This window comes from Protopterus annectens, chromosome 6.part0 (assembly GCF_019279795.1).
Source record: "Protopterus annectens isolate FY-2018-M chromosome 6.part0, PAN1.0, whole genome shotgun sequence".
NCBI lineage: Eukaryota > Metazoa > Chordata > Ceratodontiformes > Protopteridae > Protopterus > Protopterus annectens.
This window is the reverse complement of record NC_056737.1, coordinates 1,709,646,202-1,709,663,725: the sequence shown is the minus strand read 5'-3', so window position 1 is coordinate 1,709,663,725 and position 17,524 is coordinate 1,709,646,202. Positions and strand designations below refer to the sequence as shown.

Below are 17,524 nucleotides of genomic sequence, written 5' to 3'. Positions count from 1 at the left end.
ATCAAATCAGTTAGTAAAAACTACAAGAAAAACCTAGCCAAGCTAGAGTTTTCACTGTGTGGTACATTAAACCTCCTGTAAGATAGGCAAGCCCATGAGATACATGCAAACAAACCCTTCAGGACATTAAGTGTTTCAGCTGTATGGCTTCTGAATGTCCATAACTTTTTACTTTTTCTTTAAAGTCTGTATGGATACATTCAGGCCAGTATAGCCAAACTCCACCTCTATATCAATGTCGCTAAACTCATAGGAACAACTTCTGGATGATAGTTGAAATTCAGAGGTAACAGTGTCTACAGTGACCTTTACATTATGAAATCTCTGAGGACTCAACTTATGACAAAATTGTACAATCTGATTGCATTACTTTAACAGAGAACAATAATGCATTTAAAATATGTAATACTTAAATACTTAAAAATGAATAAACACTGCATAATACAAAAAGTATGTCATACATTTTCAATTGATTTGCAAGGTATAAACTCATGAAATAATGAAATAACACTTTTTATTAAATATACTACTTCAGGAGATTCAGTATGTGCACACTTAAGTACACCACCAAAGCAGTATGCCTTTGCAAAACATTTAAAAATGTAATTATTTCTTATACGATGCCTTACAACATCACTTAACAGGTGTCAGTGAGCACTCAGGCATGACTTTTATAAACAATAATATGAGTATATGTTTTGAAATAAAAATATGTGTAAAGATCTTCTAATTTCATGAACACAAGCTGTAGAGCAATACAAGATACTGCTACAGGTCCAGAAAGTAATGACATACAGCAGAAAAGTCACTAAATCATTGAGTAAACTTTATTTTAATAAAAATAAAAATCAGTCATTCAACCAAGACATGTTCATGTTTTTGTGTGGGAAAAACTGAGCAGAAACTTAGAGACCATATCTTTGAACATGAGTATAGTATTAAAAAATTAATTTATCTAACGCCTTAACTAAACATGTGAATATGAACAAGTATCATTCTTTGAAATATTTGGTCATCGATCATGTTCCAGCAAAGGTGAGGGGAGGGTCTTGGGAACTTTATATGCAAAAGAAAGAGTTAGTATGGCAACTAATTTTTAATGCATATTTTTATCCTGGGTTGAATGACTGATTTTTATTTTTATTAAAATAAAGTTTACTCAGGCATTTAGTGGCTTTTCTGTTGTATGTCATTGCTTTCTGGACCTGTAGCAGTATTTTTTATATACTTAAAGATAACAGGAACAGTCTGATGGGCAGTGACCAGAGACCATGCATTATGCAGTATAGCCCACAGATATCACTGCATGTTTCAGTTATAATCTATGTTTTTACAAGAAAGGAAGCACTGACCAGAATGCCATGGTCCATAGTTCTGGACTAGATGCCACCTCTTTACCTATGCAGCCATATGCAATGCATGACCCTGACATATGGGGTTCCTTACTACTGCTGCCAGCTGGTCATCATTAATCAGACTGGAACTGGGAAGAGCATGGGTCGCTTCACCACCAGATTGGCACATGATCATGTTACGTAGAATGCAGCATGCGGTAAACATCCTGCATGCAATAACTGGATCATACTGAAGGGGACCCTCAGACTCATCCAGGCACCTAAAATCTTCTCTTCAACATGACAAAGACCCATTCAATGACAATATAGGTCTGTGACAGAGATGCATTAAAATTACCTTCAGCATCTCCTCTTGGATTTCTTACTGGTTTCATGAGCCATGGCTCCAGTAGATAACCAGTATTATCTGAAAGAAAAATGAAAGAACGAGAGAAGAAAGAGAGAAAAAGGGGAGAAGATAAAACAAAAGAAAAACTGACTGGTTCAGTATTAAGCAACAAATTTTACAATGAATAACTTCTTAAAAATATTTTCCACTTACAATCAAGATGACCTCTGGGCATCCTATCATGCATGAAGATATGGTAGAGTGGGATAGTTTTCCAGATATGAGAATCATGTGCACTACCAGGATGCTGGGCAGACATGTTAGTGATGTACCCCATGCATCAAACACTACCTGGCATTTGATGGAATGGTAGCCCTTCCTAATGTGGTACTTCTGCCCCTGTAGACCAGGTGGAGCATTAATTGCAACACAGGTGCAATATAGTGTACCAAGTACCTCAAGGAAATGTGTCACCCTATATAGTCTGGACTCAGTCCTGAGGTGACAACATGAAGTAGATGTACTGATCCACATATGCCCAGATTACATCCAGGAACTACTGCAGTATCCTCAAGGCAGAAGCCTTTCAGATACCCAACATGTCCCCAGTCTGTCTCTGGAAGTTCCCCGTGGCAAGTATAGTGATGGCTATCCACAGGGATAAGAAGGCCACCCATTCTCCCCAGTGCACATGTGTGGGCCATATATTCTTATTAAGACCACTACACAAACAAACAAACAGTATCCCTTTCCACTCTGAACACTGACAAGGATTTTTTTGATTATCAAAATTACTATGATTCATTCTCTGCACATATTTATGCTTTCTTGGCTGGAGACCGCAGCTGTTTGCCTGCAGTTTTAGCTTGGCCAAGACAAGCAGTTCACACTGGGAAATAACAAGGCAAGCAACAAGCAAAAGCACCATTGTGGACTACAAAGTAGATAGAAATGGTGCAAGTCTGCCTGCTATAAGAAATCTGCAGACAGCATGGAAATCATCAGATTATGACTATAAACTGCAAACAGGTGAGAGAAGGACTTGTTAGCATTCATGGATTTACATAATATCTCATTTCCTGTTTACATCTCATTATTACATCATTTGCTCAGGTTCATTCAAGGTCATCAAGCTTTAGTGTAAATGGCCTCTATGAATCATTCCTTTGCTGTAGAAACATGTGAACAGAATGGACTGCCTTTATGCATTTGCTTAATGACTATGAATACCACCCTAAGAGTTTCATACCTCTTATTATTTAATAAATCTGTGCTGATGGACTTCCTGTTGTAATCAGTACTGTTTCTGTGTCTGTCTCTGATCTGTAACTCTTTCATTTATGCTCTCACACAAGTACACACACACAGACATAGACAGACATACAAACACACACACACATGATGTTATTTCTTATTTTATGTACTTTTTCTTTTAAGTTTACGCTCTCTAAAAATCAAAGCACTGTTTACCAAGTGTAAATAGCAGTGGACATGTTTTTCAGCAGGCATTACCTTTACCTTAACACCCTACTGGATATATTGTGTTAAGAGCATCCATGAGGAAAGATACTTTTCCTTATCTTTAAAAAGTGTGTTAACTCTTAGGAGTTTAAAATAATTCTGGCAATGGTTAACTTCAATCATCTGACCATATGTTAGTTTTTTATAAATAACATTCAACATAGGTGTATTACTTGTTTCTGATGAAGTTCTAATTAAACTAAAAAAGCCTCAAATCAGTGGTGTCTGCATGCTTGTGACAGTTTGTCTTTCAACCCTGCTGGCAAACATTCATTCTCCAATTAGACTGTCTATTCTCTAGCACATATTAACCTACTAAAAGAGGAGTGAATTTACAGCTATTATAACAACAGATTCCCTAATCCCAAATTTGTTGTTTCTCTGCAGTCATGTTTGTTTGTTTTCCTAGCATAATTATACCTCTCAAATGTCCAGAATTTTGCAAAATGTTCAGATTTTTGTCTCATATTTTTGGTGTGTTCCTCATCAAATTTGTGGTTTTATGGCAAATTACTGAAGATGTGAAGCCACTAAATAATTACAGAAATTTGAGTTTCAAATTTCTTATCCCTCAGAAAATGTATGCTAAGGCAAAACCTGTTATTCTAACAGGATTCTAATTATATTAGAGCAATATTTAAAATCTCTCCCTGATTTTCTTCCTTTGTCCTTACTGTTATTTTTGCTTTTGTCCACAATTCTTGTGCTAAGAGGTTAAGAGATATGGTTGTTGTGGTTGCTTCTGCAAAAGTGAAAAATACTTTCTATATGAAAAATACTTTCTATATGAATATATATAGTACTAGTCACAGGCACCTCTTCAGAAAGTCTGAAAGTGATCAGTGGTGTCCCTTAGGCCTCAGTATTGGAACCCCTTCTTTTCAGCATTTACTTTTCTGGTCCCCAGGCAGGGAACCAGAATCTCTAGCTTACTAAATTTGCATATAATTGCAAGCTGGGAGTTATTATTAAGCCCCCCTTTGATACTGGAACCCTCCAGCATAAACTCTCCCTCATAAACTCTTAATGTGCTGAATATGTGCTAAAATTAAAAAAATAAATGCTAAATGCAGTATTATCACACTTGGCAGACAGCCCTCATCTCAGCATACTGTTTGTCAATACAACACTGCAAAATAAAAGCAGTTAGGGACCTTGGAACTTGGGTTGATAAATCCATATCTTTTGATCATCATGTGACAACAGTAGTTAGGAAATTCTTCTACTTAGCATAATTAGTCACTAAGGGAACATTATCCATGTTTAAGAACATCAGCATTCCCTTATATTCAGCACTGATTAGGCCAATTGTTGAATAAAGCACCCACTTCTGAATATACCTCACTAGACATATCAAACAACTAAAAACATCACACAGGTTCCTGACAAAGAAGATCTCAGGTCTAAAGACACTGATCTGCCAAGAGAGGCTGAAAATACTGTTCCTTTATTCAGCATATTACAGACTTTTGTGGGGAAACTTATGCCTGGCCAGCCACGCCATTGGAGACCTGGCTGTCCTTGATTTTCTGTATCTCCCCAAGTTTAATACTTCTACTAACACCAGAAACACAGACCTAAATCTTCACCAACAAATAAAAGAAGCTGAAGAGACAGTTTTATCACACAGCACCTCCAACACCCATAGAACAGACTTCCCCTGCAGGTTAAACAATGTGATTCACTAACATCCTTCAAATGAAAACTGGTTTACTGGATGAGTTCCCGCAAATTTATACCAGGATTGACTGGCTGAGCCTTTCTTATGAAAGGGGCTATGGCCTAAGTGTGGGTACTTGCTAGTTATACATAGTCCTAAAACTAAAACTTCTTTAAAATATCAGTGAAATCTCTGAGCATCACAATATCTTCTGTCCAGCTATCCACAAAGGGACAGCACAACATCAAAGAGAGCTGCCAATTTTTTACAGGCAGTTCTGTCTTCATTGTTTGTTTGTTTATCTTGTTTCACTGCTGCTCATCTCTAAGTTCAGACACAGAATTAAAGCAACTAAAGGGAATTTTAAATCTTATCCCCTAGTAAGCTGTGCTGTGAATCTTTATTATTTTTGACACCTCTATTAAATTCATGTATATAGAGTAACAACAAAGGTACACTCACATTAATAGAAAATAAAATAAACCATTGCGAACAATTTGCATACATTATACATATATATATATATATATATATATATATATATATATATATATATATATATATATATATATATATATATATATATATATATATATATATATATTTCTTTCTTTCTTAACAATTGCTATTCATTCTAACATTGCATAAATTGTTGAGTCTTGCCTTCTCTGAAATTTCATGCCTCTTCCTGAATATTAATCGCCTTGCATTGCTCCCATAAATCCCATTTATTTCTGTGTATTACATCTTTATGTATTTTGTTTTTATTTCACAGAACATAACACATTTAAGTTTATATAAGCAAAAAAAATATGAAATGACTACAGTTTCCCCTACTTTATTTTAAATGTTATGTTTCTTGCTAAATTGTATGCTACTGTCACATAAAAAGTGTTGTCAATTATAGATATCAAATTGTCAGTACATAGCAACTCTGACAAGATTTGAACAATATTAATATTGCTTTACCATCTTGGCAAAGCAAATATGTTTTATGTAAAAACTGCCATAGAACTGTTTGCAATGTAAGTTTATTTATTATTATTTCTAACAGTCCACAGAAAAATATATAAAATTTATGCAAACTATCCCCACTTTTGCGCTTTTTCTCAAAGTATTTAAAATAGTGTCTGGAGACTGTATTTAACAGACTGCATGATGCTATACCTCCTTTACTTCTGCTTACAAATACATTAGTGTGGACAATGGACAAGGACAATAATGCACAGTGTGATAATGTTTACTGCCCAGACCACCTGCAATGATTCATTTTTTCTTTCTCAGAATATTAGACAAAAATGCTAACACAGAGGAACAAAGTGTCTGTGAGGGAGCCACCAGTTATATTAATGATGGAAATGTCCCCGTTTACAAGAATAAGAAGTGCTTTCAGATCTAATCTTCTATTGTACTCATTAGATTGAGAGACCCTATGCTAACATGCACATTTTATGTACATTGAATTAGTGTAAATCATGTAATCTTCTATGATGCTTGATATTATAGAATGCATGCAATGTTATGTTGGCAAAGTTGGCTAATAATCTCTTCTCAGGTAAGAACACAATGACTGGTTGGTTTTCTCAATAAGCTGCAAATAAATTACATCCAATTAAAGAGTTTGATTTGGACAACTTCCAACTGCATAATCCATGATTCTGATCAAGTCATCTGGCAAAACTAAACTGCTATTTATGTTCATCATAAAGCAGGCAAACTTTTGTGATTCAATTTGATAATGAACAATAAAAGAAATAAAAGTAAAGGATAAATAAAATAGTGAACAAGCTATTTCAAAATATTTGTTTTATGGATTTTTTCACAAATTCAAAGATCATTTTCTTATTATCATCAGTCTGACCTTCAGGTTGTAGATTAAAATCTATGCTATCCTTGATGATATGATGAGTTTTTTTATACCCTATTTAGTTTTCAAAATTTTACAATCAGATAAAGTCTGTCTTCTCTTATTGTGAGATTACGAGGAGTAGACTTGATGTTAGACCTTGTAGGACTAGAAAAATAAATCTCAGATATATATATATGTCCCTTGTCTGACACACAGTGCATCTCAGTTCCCAATCCTACCAGCCCTGGAATGGTTAGTCCCTGTTGACTTTACATATTTAACTGTTAGTCATCTGCTATGGCCATGTTTCAATTACCACAATTATGTGACCATAATATTCTGCAATCTTTAAAACCTGCTGATATCATTTTGTTATGATAGAATGAAAATAAAACCAAGCTTATCATATATTTTCACTGCCTTTTAACCATCTAATTTCTATTTTTGAAGGATATAGATGCCAGTAGTAACTAGTAAATGACAGGCCTCAGCCATAGCTAGATAACCATGGTGCTTTAAATGTAAGGAACTAGCTAGGATATGAGAGATAAAAGGGTTCACGCTATGACAAATTACAGCCCATACAACAACACTTAATGCTAATTAAAAACTTCAGTAATTTGCTGCTGGAAATCAGGTACGTAAGTTAAGAATTTCTTTTCATGTAACAATATTCTCAGACAAAAATCTAGCATGAAAAGTGTAAATGTAGCAGGAAGCAATATTTTGGAAGCAGTGCAGCCTTACTGTGTGTAATAATGTAATATTTATTTCCCAGCAGCTAATGTTCAAAGTGAAGCTGCTCCCCTATCCTCTGGAACAGAAGCAGGAATCTCAGGCAGAGTTGCAGATCCAAATGTTAGCAGTGCGTCATCTACTATAGTAGTGACTGAGAGGTACGTTATTCACAATGTCAGCCATAAGGTATGCACTAAGAAATTTGTAAGCAACAGAGACACGGATCTTGTTTTAATTTACCAGGTTCAAGTCATGCGACCTTGAACCAGAGATGAGAGTTGCAGAAGTCCATTTGTTAGGCTATCTGGGAAATAAAAAAAAATACACATTATTAAGTTCATGCTTCACTTTTCATTAAGAAACATGTTTGTTGCTCTGAATGTTTTGTTTGTTGCATGTTAATCTGTGAAAGGTCATTATGGAAATTACTGGAGCACTGGACCTGCAGAAAATTTTCCATTAGCACGTTGAACAGCTATAAACATCACCAGAAAGTAGTAGCACTCCATGGTAGATTATTTTTCAGTATTACTTTGATTCATTTCCATCATTTCAGTCACCATAGACAGCTGACATGCTCTAAAGGAGATAAGACCCACATACTTACATTGAAGGAGAGCTACACTATAAACATAATATTTCATTTTCCCAGAGTATATTTTTAATACAAAATGATCTCTACATATTAACACATAAAAAGCATGATTTAGCTGTTGTTCTCTCTTGTATTTGTCTTAGATGCCTCACTGCACACCATGTTGGATTTGAATGAAATCTCAACATTTTTTTTCATTGTCTGTCTCTCAACCTACCCATCACACTATTAAAAAAATAACATAGCAAGTCATTTGTAGTTGTTTGTCTTTCCCAACTAGTGGGTTTATATTCTTACTGAGTCATTAAAAACTCAGCCTGTTTTTCACATTATTTACAGCTGCTTTCTTTCCCTCTTTCTCAGTGATTCAATTGAACCTTTAGGAATTCACAACTCTTTCCTTCAGAATCTCAGAGTGATGAAACCAGATAATCATGGTAGAAGCAGACTGATCTAAGGAGTGGATGCTTTGTTTTTTTGTTTGTTATGTTTTGTTTTTTTAATATCTGATACGTATGTTATGCAAAAGAAGAGACTGCTTACTGTATTGTTTTTAAACATGACAAAGAACACAAACTGAACAATATCACTGGAAGAAAGTTTCAAAAACTACAGGAATTCTAAATGTTAGTAGTAATTCACAGCACTGTCATTTTAAGCAAATGTAAACAACTTCTGACATTAGACAGTAGGAGAAGATATCTTATTCTCTGAGAACTTGGAGTGCATTTTGGGAAAGAGAAAGCCCAAAGAAAAATAAAATGACATCAGTAGATATACCCTGTCAGGGCATGTAGGTTTAGAACAAAAATAAAATGAGTAATGAATGCTTAGATTACCATGAGGACATTCACAAATTATAGAACATCAAGATAAAATAGAAGTAATGCTCATAGGTAGCTACTCGGCTTGCAGTACAGAGGATCATTGAGCATCCTAGACCAAATTTCCAGATGCCCCTAAACACAGTCTGGTTAAGTCATTTACTCCTGGATAAACAGTAGACAAATTAAGACTGAGAAAATCAGACCCTGTACCATGCAAACTATGATTCACAGCCTTAATGTTCGGCACCAACTGTCTTCAATATGTTTTGAATTTCTGGTTATAATGGTCCTTCAGATTGTGAAACAAGGCTGGCCTCCTCCCTGTCTTGTGAAGAAACATTAACAAGGCTTGAGCAAAATGGGAAAATGCATGTAAAGGACCCCAGACTTCTTAAAAATAGCCAAGTCTGAAGACAAAAGATGACAGGATGCTAGTGGTATACAAAATAGAATTTGCATGAAAGAATGTGACTACAATGGGTGTAATCACATCAGACATTGTTACAGAAAGTTCTCGGTAGTTCCATCATCTTCAGGGTACTTCAGTCATAACCACTTGTGATGTCAGAGAGGCACTCACATATATGAGATAGTTGTATCTTCCTCATAAAGACAAAAAAGGAAGTCTAACTACAAGTGTATATCTGTTCTCATTAGCATGGCTTAACATTACAACTAATGCCTGATATTTTCATAAGGCCTGGGGGGTGATAACAGTGCTTCTATTAATCTGGCCTACACCTAACTGATAAGGTAATGTTCACACATTTCAACAGAAAAAACATTTTAGCACTGAGTGAGATGTCACATGCCAAGGAAGTTCCCTGCTGGTCTGCAGATAGCAGAATGCAATATTTCGGACATTCAGTTTAAAACGACAGTGTTCTGGAACATATTCACCTCCTTGCCATGGGGAAATAGGAGCAACTTTTTGACCTGCTTGAATCATTATCACAAGACTAAAAGTGTTATAGTTCTATATATGTAATAAGTAAGCAGTTACACTGTCCTGAAATAATCAGTGTGGAAAAGTAGAAAAAAGAAAGGAATATATAGTTCAGTATAAATTCAAGGTTCAAGGTGTAGCACAAAATCTGTCCCTGCACAGCACTCACATTAATAAGATTGTTTATGTCAGAAGCATATCAATCCTATATTTGAAGATAAATGTCATTAAATGGTTTTCAAACTACATAGCTTGTATGCCGGACCAATTAAGAAATGAGCAAAAAGTTTCTTCTGCAAAAAAATTTAGTCTCAGCTTGCCCAATGGTACCTGAACCGGGGAACCGGGAAACCAGGATTTGATTCTGACCAAAATGTCCTTTCAGGGTAATTAGCCTAGATTCACTTATGAACAAGCCATCCCCTGCACTGAACAGGACACTGATTTATATAACAGTCTCACACCAGAAAAATGCTTGAGATGGGAAGGAATGAGTGGCCAAGAGAAGGGTTTCATTTCTCAGTGAGGAGGGTGTTTGAATATACAAAGGTTTACCTCCTTCCCCAATGAAATCTAGGGACACGTCCTCTCAGAAATCTTCACCCAAGATGCAAACAAATGTCCTACATCAGGGAATACACATCTGATAGCAGATATACATAATTATTATGTTGGACCTCTACCTGAAGTGTTAGATAACAAAGTACTAGACTCACCTGTGTCACAACCCAGCAAGATGCAGCAAGACCTCTGATTCCTGCTCACCCTTTCAGGTTTCAGCATGTGTATATAAAGAATTATTCCACTTAAAGAGAGAGGCCTCACCCCACTGATACATGTGAGTTGCAATGGCAGAGGACAGATTAAATTAGTCACCTGGGGAACTGGCAGTAGGTGTCTAAATGTCAGGTAAGAAAAGGACTCATATGGAATTCTTAAGTCCAGGACTGAATATTAAATTGCAATAGCTAGGGATGTTAGATGAATTTTGTCTCAAACCAGTGTATGATAACCATATTGTCCAGTAACACTATCTGTTCTTGCAGAATACAAAAATAAATAAATTAAAATTAAAAAAATCCCTACAATAGTTAATTTCACTGTAAAATCACAGCATTTTCAAACTATAATCCTTAAAATACCTGCAGTGATGAGCAGTGGTGATAATTTTAAGGTACTGGGGTTGTTGAAACTTGTCCTTTGCAGGGCGCTGCTTCAGAAAGTGCTAGCAGTGACTTATGGTCATACTTCACATAGATTGGCATTTCTTTATTACCACCAAACTACTGCTGTGGAGAGAAACTGAAATTGCTTATATATAATAGATTAATAAGTATTTACTAGACTATGAATCCCTGAGGATCATTAGAATCCTAGCCATACATTCCCATGAAGTTTTTAACCCTTATTTTTTTAAGAATAAATAACCCAGAGACAAGGATAACATTTGCATGTTTCCCATATCCATGAAAGACAAAAGTAGTAAACCAGGAGAGAATTTGTGGTCATCTATCCATTTGTTCAGATTATGTTTAAATTCTGAAAGAGAAATCCTTTGTTTAATGTGGACAGGAAGACTATTCCAAAGAAGTGGTATTCTCTGAGATACATAGCTATCATTCCATCTTGTCCAATTTGTGTTGCAATCGAGAGTTAGCTTACCTGAGTGGGTGTTTATGTCTCAATTGGACTTGCAAATATGAAGTAACTCTAAAAGGATGAGGTCTGTTGAGGGTCTGTACATGAGGCAGAGATAGCCCTTCAGTAGCCTGTATGACATCAAGTAGAGGAACAAGGCTTTGAGACAGTCTCCATAGCTTTTATGATTTAGGTCATTGTTTTCTTAGTAAGAAAGCATTGTGGACATTCAGGTTATCTCAAATGTTTGAACAGGTGCATAACAAAGGGGGCATTATACTTAATGATCCACCCAATGAATGCAGAATACAATGGAATGAACACATCCCTAGACCTGGAAACCATACTTTTTAGTAATAAGCTGTGCAATGAAAAATGACTTTCCTGCAATAGTGGGTATGTGGTGATGAAAGAATGGTTTGTTGTTTTTTCTTACAACAGTGGCTACATGGAGATTGAAGGACAGATCATTGTCTATAAAAGTTCCCAGGTCCCTAACTCCTGGATCAATTCTCAGGGGTGTGTTGGCAATGTGATAGTTACAAGGAACTTCTTCCATGTAAGGATGCTATTATTGGTGGTATTCAGTTTTAGTCCATCATTTTGACACCAGATATTGGTTTGGGAAAGGCCATCTCAGAGGATTTTGGTGTCCTCTGGGGAGTTGATGATGGCACCAAGTCTGCAGCCTTGGTCAACCATAAACCCTTAACAGAAGCTTTGACCTCCAAAATGTAAATGTCAAAGAAGATTGGCCCAAGGACTGAACCCTGGGGAGCACCACTGGTGACAGCAGCCCACCCTAATTTGACAGGTTCCATTTGTGAGACTGTTAATTATCCAACAAGTTGCATAGGAATTAACATTTAGCTGGCATAGTTTATCCATGATATACTTGAGTGTGGGATGATATTGAACACCTTTGCAAAGTCTAGATATGCAGTGTGTACTGATTTGCATCATCCATTGCTTTAGTAACCTTCTCAAAGTCAAGGAGGTTAAAAGTAGGCATGATCTGCCCTTAACAAATGTGAACTGGTTTGGACTGAGAGTTGGTAGGTTACCTATATCCTTGTTTATTAATTCCATAATGATCCTTTCCAAACGTTTACAGATGAGGATGGTCAGACTTGTGGGTCTTTAACTTCCCATTGATGCCCTCCCTTTGTGCAAGGGGATGACAGTTGCTGTCCTACATTTGTCCAGCATGAAACCTGTTTGAAGGCTAACATTGGCTGGTCTGTGTAGAGGATCTGACAGACCTTGTTTCTGGCTGGCCAGTAAGCAGCCTGGCATGTTATCTGGCCTCATAGAAATAGTGTTCTTGGTCTTGGATAGTGCCTTGAGGACTTGTCCATGGGGGATTTGAAGGGGTGTAGATGCAGATATGAGATCTAGGAATGTATCAGAGGGAGTGAAGTTAGAGCTAAATTAATTCACCCAAGTCCAAAGATATGATATCATTTACTATTAGTGCTGCACAGTTCTGGGCATTATTTCTCAGCTTTCTAACATACTTAAAGAAGGCTTTATGGCTACCCTTTGATACAGCCTGTTTATATTTGGGATTTATTTTTAAATTTGGTATTAAGTTTACTTCAAATAAGAGCATATGCATCTATGCAGTTATTCACATGTGCACAGAATTTAGCAGTAAAGAATTCTGCATAAGCAGTGGAATCATCCAGTTAGAAGAGAATGTTGAATTTAGCCAGGTCATCACGCAGTTTCAGTAAATTAGCTTTGGCATAATCACAGAATACAGAGGTAATGAAGCATGTTTCTGGCTTGTGGTCCAGTTTGACCATAGATGGAATTACAATTGGTAGAGAGCAGTGCTGGCCCATACTGGTGAAGACCAAGTCCAGGATTTTATCACCCCGGTTGTGGTGCAGACTTACTCGTCCAGACATTTTCTATTGCTGAAGTCCAAAAACCTCTTGGCGTGCATGTTAGAGGATGTATGTATACATTTCCCAGTTAATGGAGAGGTAATTGAAGTCCCTTAGAAGAGTGGTGTTTAACAATGCATAAGTACTCTATATGAGTTAGGTGGGAGTTATGGGCTGAGGGGGGCATAGATGAGGTCCTACAGGTAGCTATGATGTGATGAGGGGTCTTGTTAATGGTAAGATGGAGTTCCATATTGTTATCTTGTCTAATTAGTTTGGAGGTGAAGTGTTTTTATTTACAAATATGGAGATGCCATTGCCTTTAGTACTTTCAACCAGTGCTGTAGGCCTGAATGAGTTTTAAACATTGAAACCCAACACTGATGGAGTGCTCTCATCGGTCTTAAACCAAGTCTTTGTAACTTTCATTTATCAATAGTTTCCAGTGTTAGGAATGTGTGTAGGGAGTTGACATTTTTATTAAGGCTCCTAGTGTTGAGCAGCAATGCCTTTATTTTATGCTAATTCTGCTTTGTTATGTTGGAAGCTTTTGAGAACTGATGTTACTCTAAAAAGTCAGCATGGTAGTGGACAAAATTTTAGCCAATATATGAAAGCCTTGGTGGAGAATAGGGCAGACCATCCCAGGCAAAGCAGTTAAGACTATTTACCATCTCCTCTCAGGATGAAATGTATTGGATCCTCTTTGAATGATACCAGAAGTTAAGTCAGTTGTTGAGGTCAATAATATTTTATTCACAGTGCAGCATCATTCTTGTTGATGGTAAAGTTCTCTAAAACCAAGTAAAAATGCACCAACAGACCACAAAATCCAACAGAGAAACAGTGACCAAAGGACAGTCCACCCTGAGTTTATTGAATGAAGAGCTTTTTGTTCGATTAGTAATCAGAACTTTTTCAGATAAAACGTTCATAAAACCATCACTTTTTTTAATGTCCTGCTAAGTGACCATTCTTCTATCTGTGCATTAAGGAAACACCCTGATGTTCTGAATTACACCAAACAGTACAGATATCGACACAGCAGTTTTCTGTACAAACAGTTATCTCACTTGTTATCCGCTTATGCTCTTTCTCAGTATTATTCATTTTATATGTACTTCATGTTTCTGGTTTAAAAAGTGCATTTGCACATACCAATTTTTATTGCTTACTTTTGTTCTCTCTTACATATTTCTAGACTATGTTTTTTTCTGCTGGTGCTTTGGTTTTTGCAGTCTAGAAAGTACTATTATTCCCATTACTCATCATTGTAAACTGCTATAGAAGCTGTTTCTCAAAACCTCTATTGATTTATGCCAAGATGGAATTTATTAGTGTTATGTTATATTTAAAATATACATAAATAACACTAATTTGCCTGTTAGTCTTGAGTCAAGAATAACACTTCAGAATGTGCAAAACATTTTCACATTTATTTCAAGCCAATCAAGTCACAGCGCTGGGAGACTGCTTTCACAACATTTTCAAATCAGTCTCCCCAAGTAGAAAAAACATACCATTTATATACTATTTCTTATCAGTAACATGCATGCAGAATTCTAACATTTCATATTAGTTATAAATAGGGTCTCTGCAGACCCTTGTGCTTTTTGCTTAGTGTTGCATGTGAACACTTAATCATGTTTTTCGTAGAATAATGTTTTAAAACACAAGCTACCTGGTCTAGCACTCTGTCTTGTTTTTTGACCTTGCATCTTTCAGTACCAGTACATGCTATCTCCCCAACATTCCTTTTAATTACTCATCGCCAGCCTGGGGAGGCCATAGCTCACATAAAACAAAATCAATTTCACATTGTTTAATTTCCTCCCAGATCCAGACTCTGTTGATCACAGTAACATCCCTTAACCCTTTCAGCACTTTCTGTACCTTCAGTCATCTGTTAATACACTTATAGCTTGATATTAGAATGCAGTTGTAAATCACTTAAAACTACAACTTAGGTATCTGTGGTTTGCATAATCATGCATCTATACTACATATTGTTTTTACTATAAACAATATATAATCATTTTGTTTAACTCATTTGTGAAGACACTGTAAGCTAATATGCATTTTGTGAAGAATAATCATAAAAAATTAATTTTCTCTAACAAATCCCCTGTTTGACACTACCAGTGTCATACAATACATACAATTATATTTTGATTCTTTTTTAATTGTTTCTTTAGCATCATAATATTCATCATCTGCAGTGGTTGAATTTTCATTTACCTTAAGTTTATTATCAGGTACAAGCAGTGGCGGCTGGTGACTTCAAATCAAAGGAGGGGCTGCAGGAGACAGCTGAATGGGTGGGGTCAATGAGAATGGATGCGGCCAACTAGAAAGGGGAAGAGCTATGCTCAAAACCACAAAAACTGTAACTTTAATTAAATATGCTGCCCCAGGTGCCAAACCGTCATTATGAGAGTCCAATCAAGACAAAATGAAGTGTAGAAGAAAAAAATATTTCAATGCATTGGATGCATGACAGCTTACTTAATATCTAGATGGAAACAAAAAGGTTGTGAGACATGAAAAATAAATTACCTTTTAAATACATTACTGGAATACCAGTCAAAATCAAGTATAAGAAAAACAAGCAGCACTCAACTCAAACCACTTCTTGCACTGCAGTTCTAATTATAATTTATATTAAGCTTTATTAAAGTAGCGAGTAACATGCTGAAAAAGACCTGCTGCCTGACAACGACTATCTACTTGTTTCATGGAGAAAACATGATCAAAGTAAAAAACAAAAAGCAAACAAGAAACAAGCACAAGATACATTGCTTAAAGGATTACTGCATAGGTTATGGACCACACACGATAGATTGGCATTCTGTTTAGTTTACAGGTAAAGCCTGCAAAGATGACTGCAAGTCTCCAACAAATGTTATGAGCTTCTTAAAATAATGTAATCCTGTCCTTTATTACAAATACTGCCATATGCATTTCAGTACCCAAGGCTTATACGTTATCTAGTTATGTAAGCATTCTCTGCATGGCAACAACAGAAAGGCTTTCAAAGTTGGCAGTTTTTTAACAGTATGCTTATTAAAGCTTACTTGCATCTTAAAATCTCAGACAAGCTTACCTGATGGTCATTAAAGCATTGCTACTTAAACACAGAGCAAAAGGCACTTTCTGAATAATAATAAGCATAAATCAACAGTATAAAAATATGACAGAAACCAGAACATTCTGCCAAATCAAGCACAGATGAAAAGCCACTGTAGTACTTGTGTCTACCTTGGATGGGGGGATACTCTGCACATTTACACTGCATAACTGCTCCTTACCTTGCTTGGACACATCCAGAGTCACTACATAGGAGAGTGGGATGCAACAAATATGTCACAATTTGAAATGTCTCTGGCTGTGATAGCCCTGACACATTTGTCATACCTCTCAACCTCAGAGCAAGAAATCTGGACAAAGCCATACATAGAAGTGGGACAAAGGCCCAAAAATAAGGACAATTTTTAAATATTGCTCTTATAAACTTAGAAAGATAATAGAATTGTAGGTCTCGCATTAGTATGTATTTTCTGAAGAGTATGAAATCTGAAACTCAAATGTCTGTCATTATTTTCTAACTTCAGTCTTTAATGATTTGCCACTAATTTGCCAAAAAAAAAACCCACAATTTTATGAAAAACGGACCAAAATGTGATGCAAAAATATAAAATAGCCACACAATACAGCTGGAAACCTGTCAAAGAAGGGACACTTTTTTAATATTATTAGTACTGCTAACTTGAGCAACTGACAAAATAAAAGAATCTACATGCATTTCTGAAATAAAAGTAATCTATAACTTTGATTATTACAGTTATTTATTAATTGTAAACCCTCCACGTTTTCTTCCAAAGTTGCCATTCTGCTGAGGAATTATTAGGGGAAGAGCAACATTTTGAGCCAAAATCAGGGACAGTTGAGAGGTTTGGATATGCCTAATTCTATAAAGCAATTTATTTGCATGTATCTCTCAACCTGTTAATGCAGAAAATCTGGACAAGGCCAAATATATCGGGGGAACAGATAAACAGTACTAAAAATTGCTCTTGTATAAACTGAGACAGTTGATAGAATAACAGGTCTTGCTTTAGCATGCATTTTTCTGAAGGTTATGAGGTCTGAAACTCAGTGTCTGTCATTATTTAGTG

General features: G+C 36.0%; 1 protein-coding gene across 4 annotated transcripts in view; it reads left to right on the top strand.

Annotated features, from left to right (window-relative positions):
• The window catches only part of KIAA2012 (KIAA2012 ortholog), a 971,910-nt gene that overhangs the window by 690,348 nt on the left and 264,038 nt on the right, over positions 1-17,524 (top strand). For 3 of the 4 annotated variants that reach the window (XM_044075102.1, XM_044075104.1, XM_044075101.1), the window contains exon 18: positions 7,492-7,609. In XM_044075102.1, coding sequence (XP_043931037.1) covers positions 7,492-7,609 — 118 coding nt within the window. The remainder of the gene's footprint in view (positions 1-7,491; positions 7,610-17,524) is intronic. The other variant, XM_044075103.1, reaches the window with a different exon arrangement.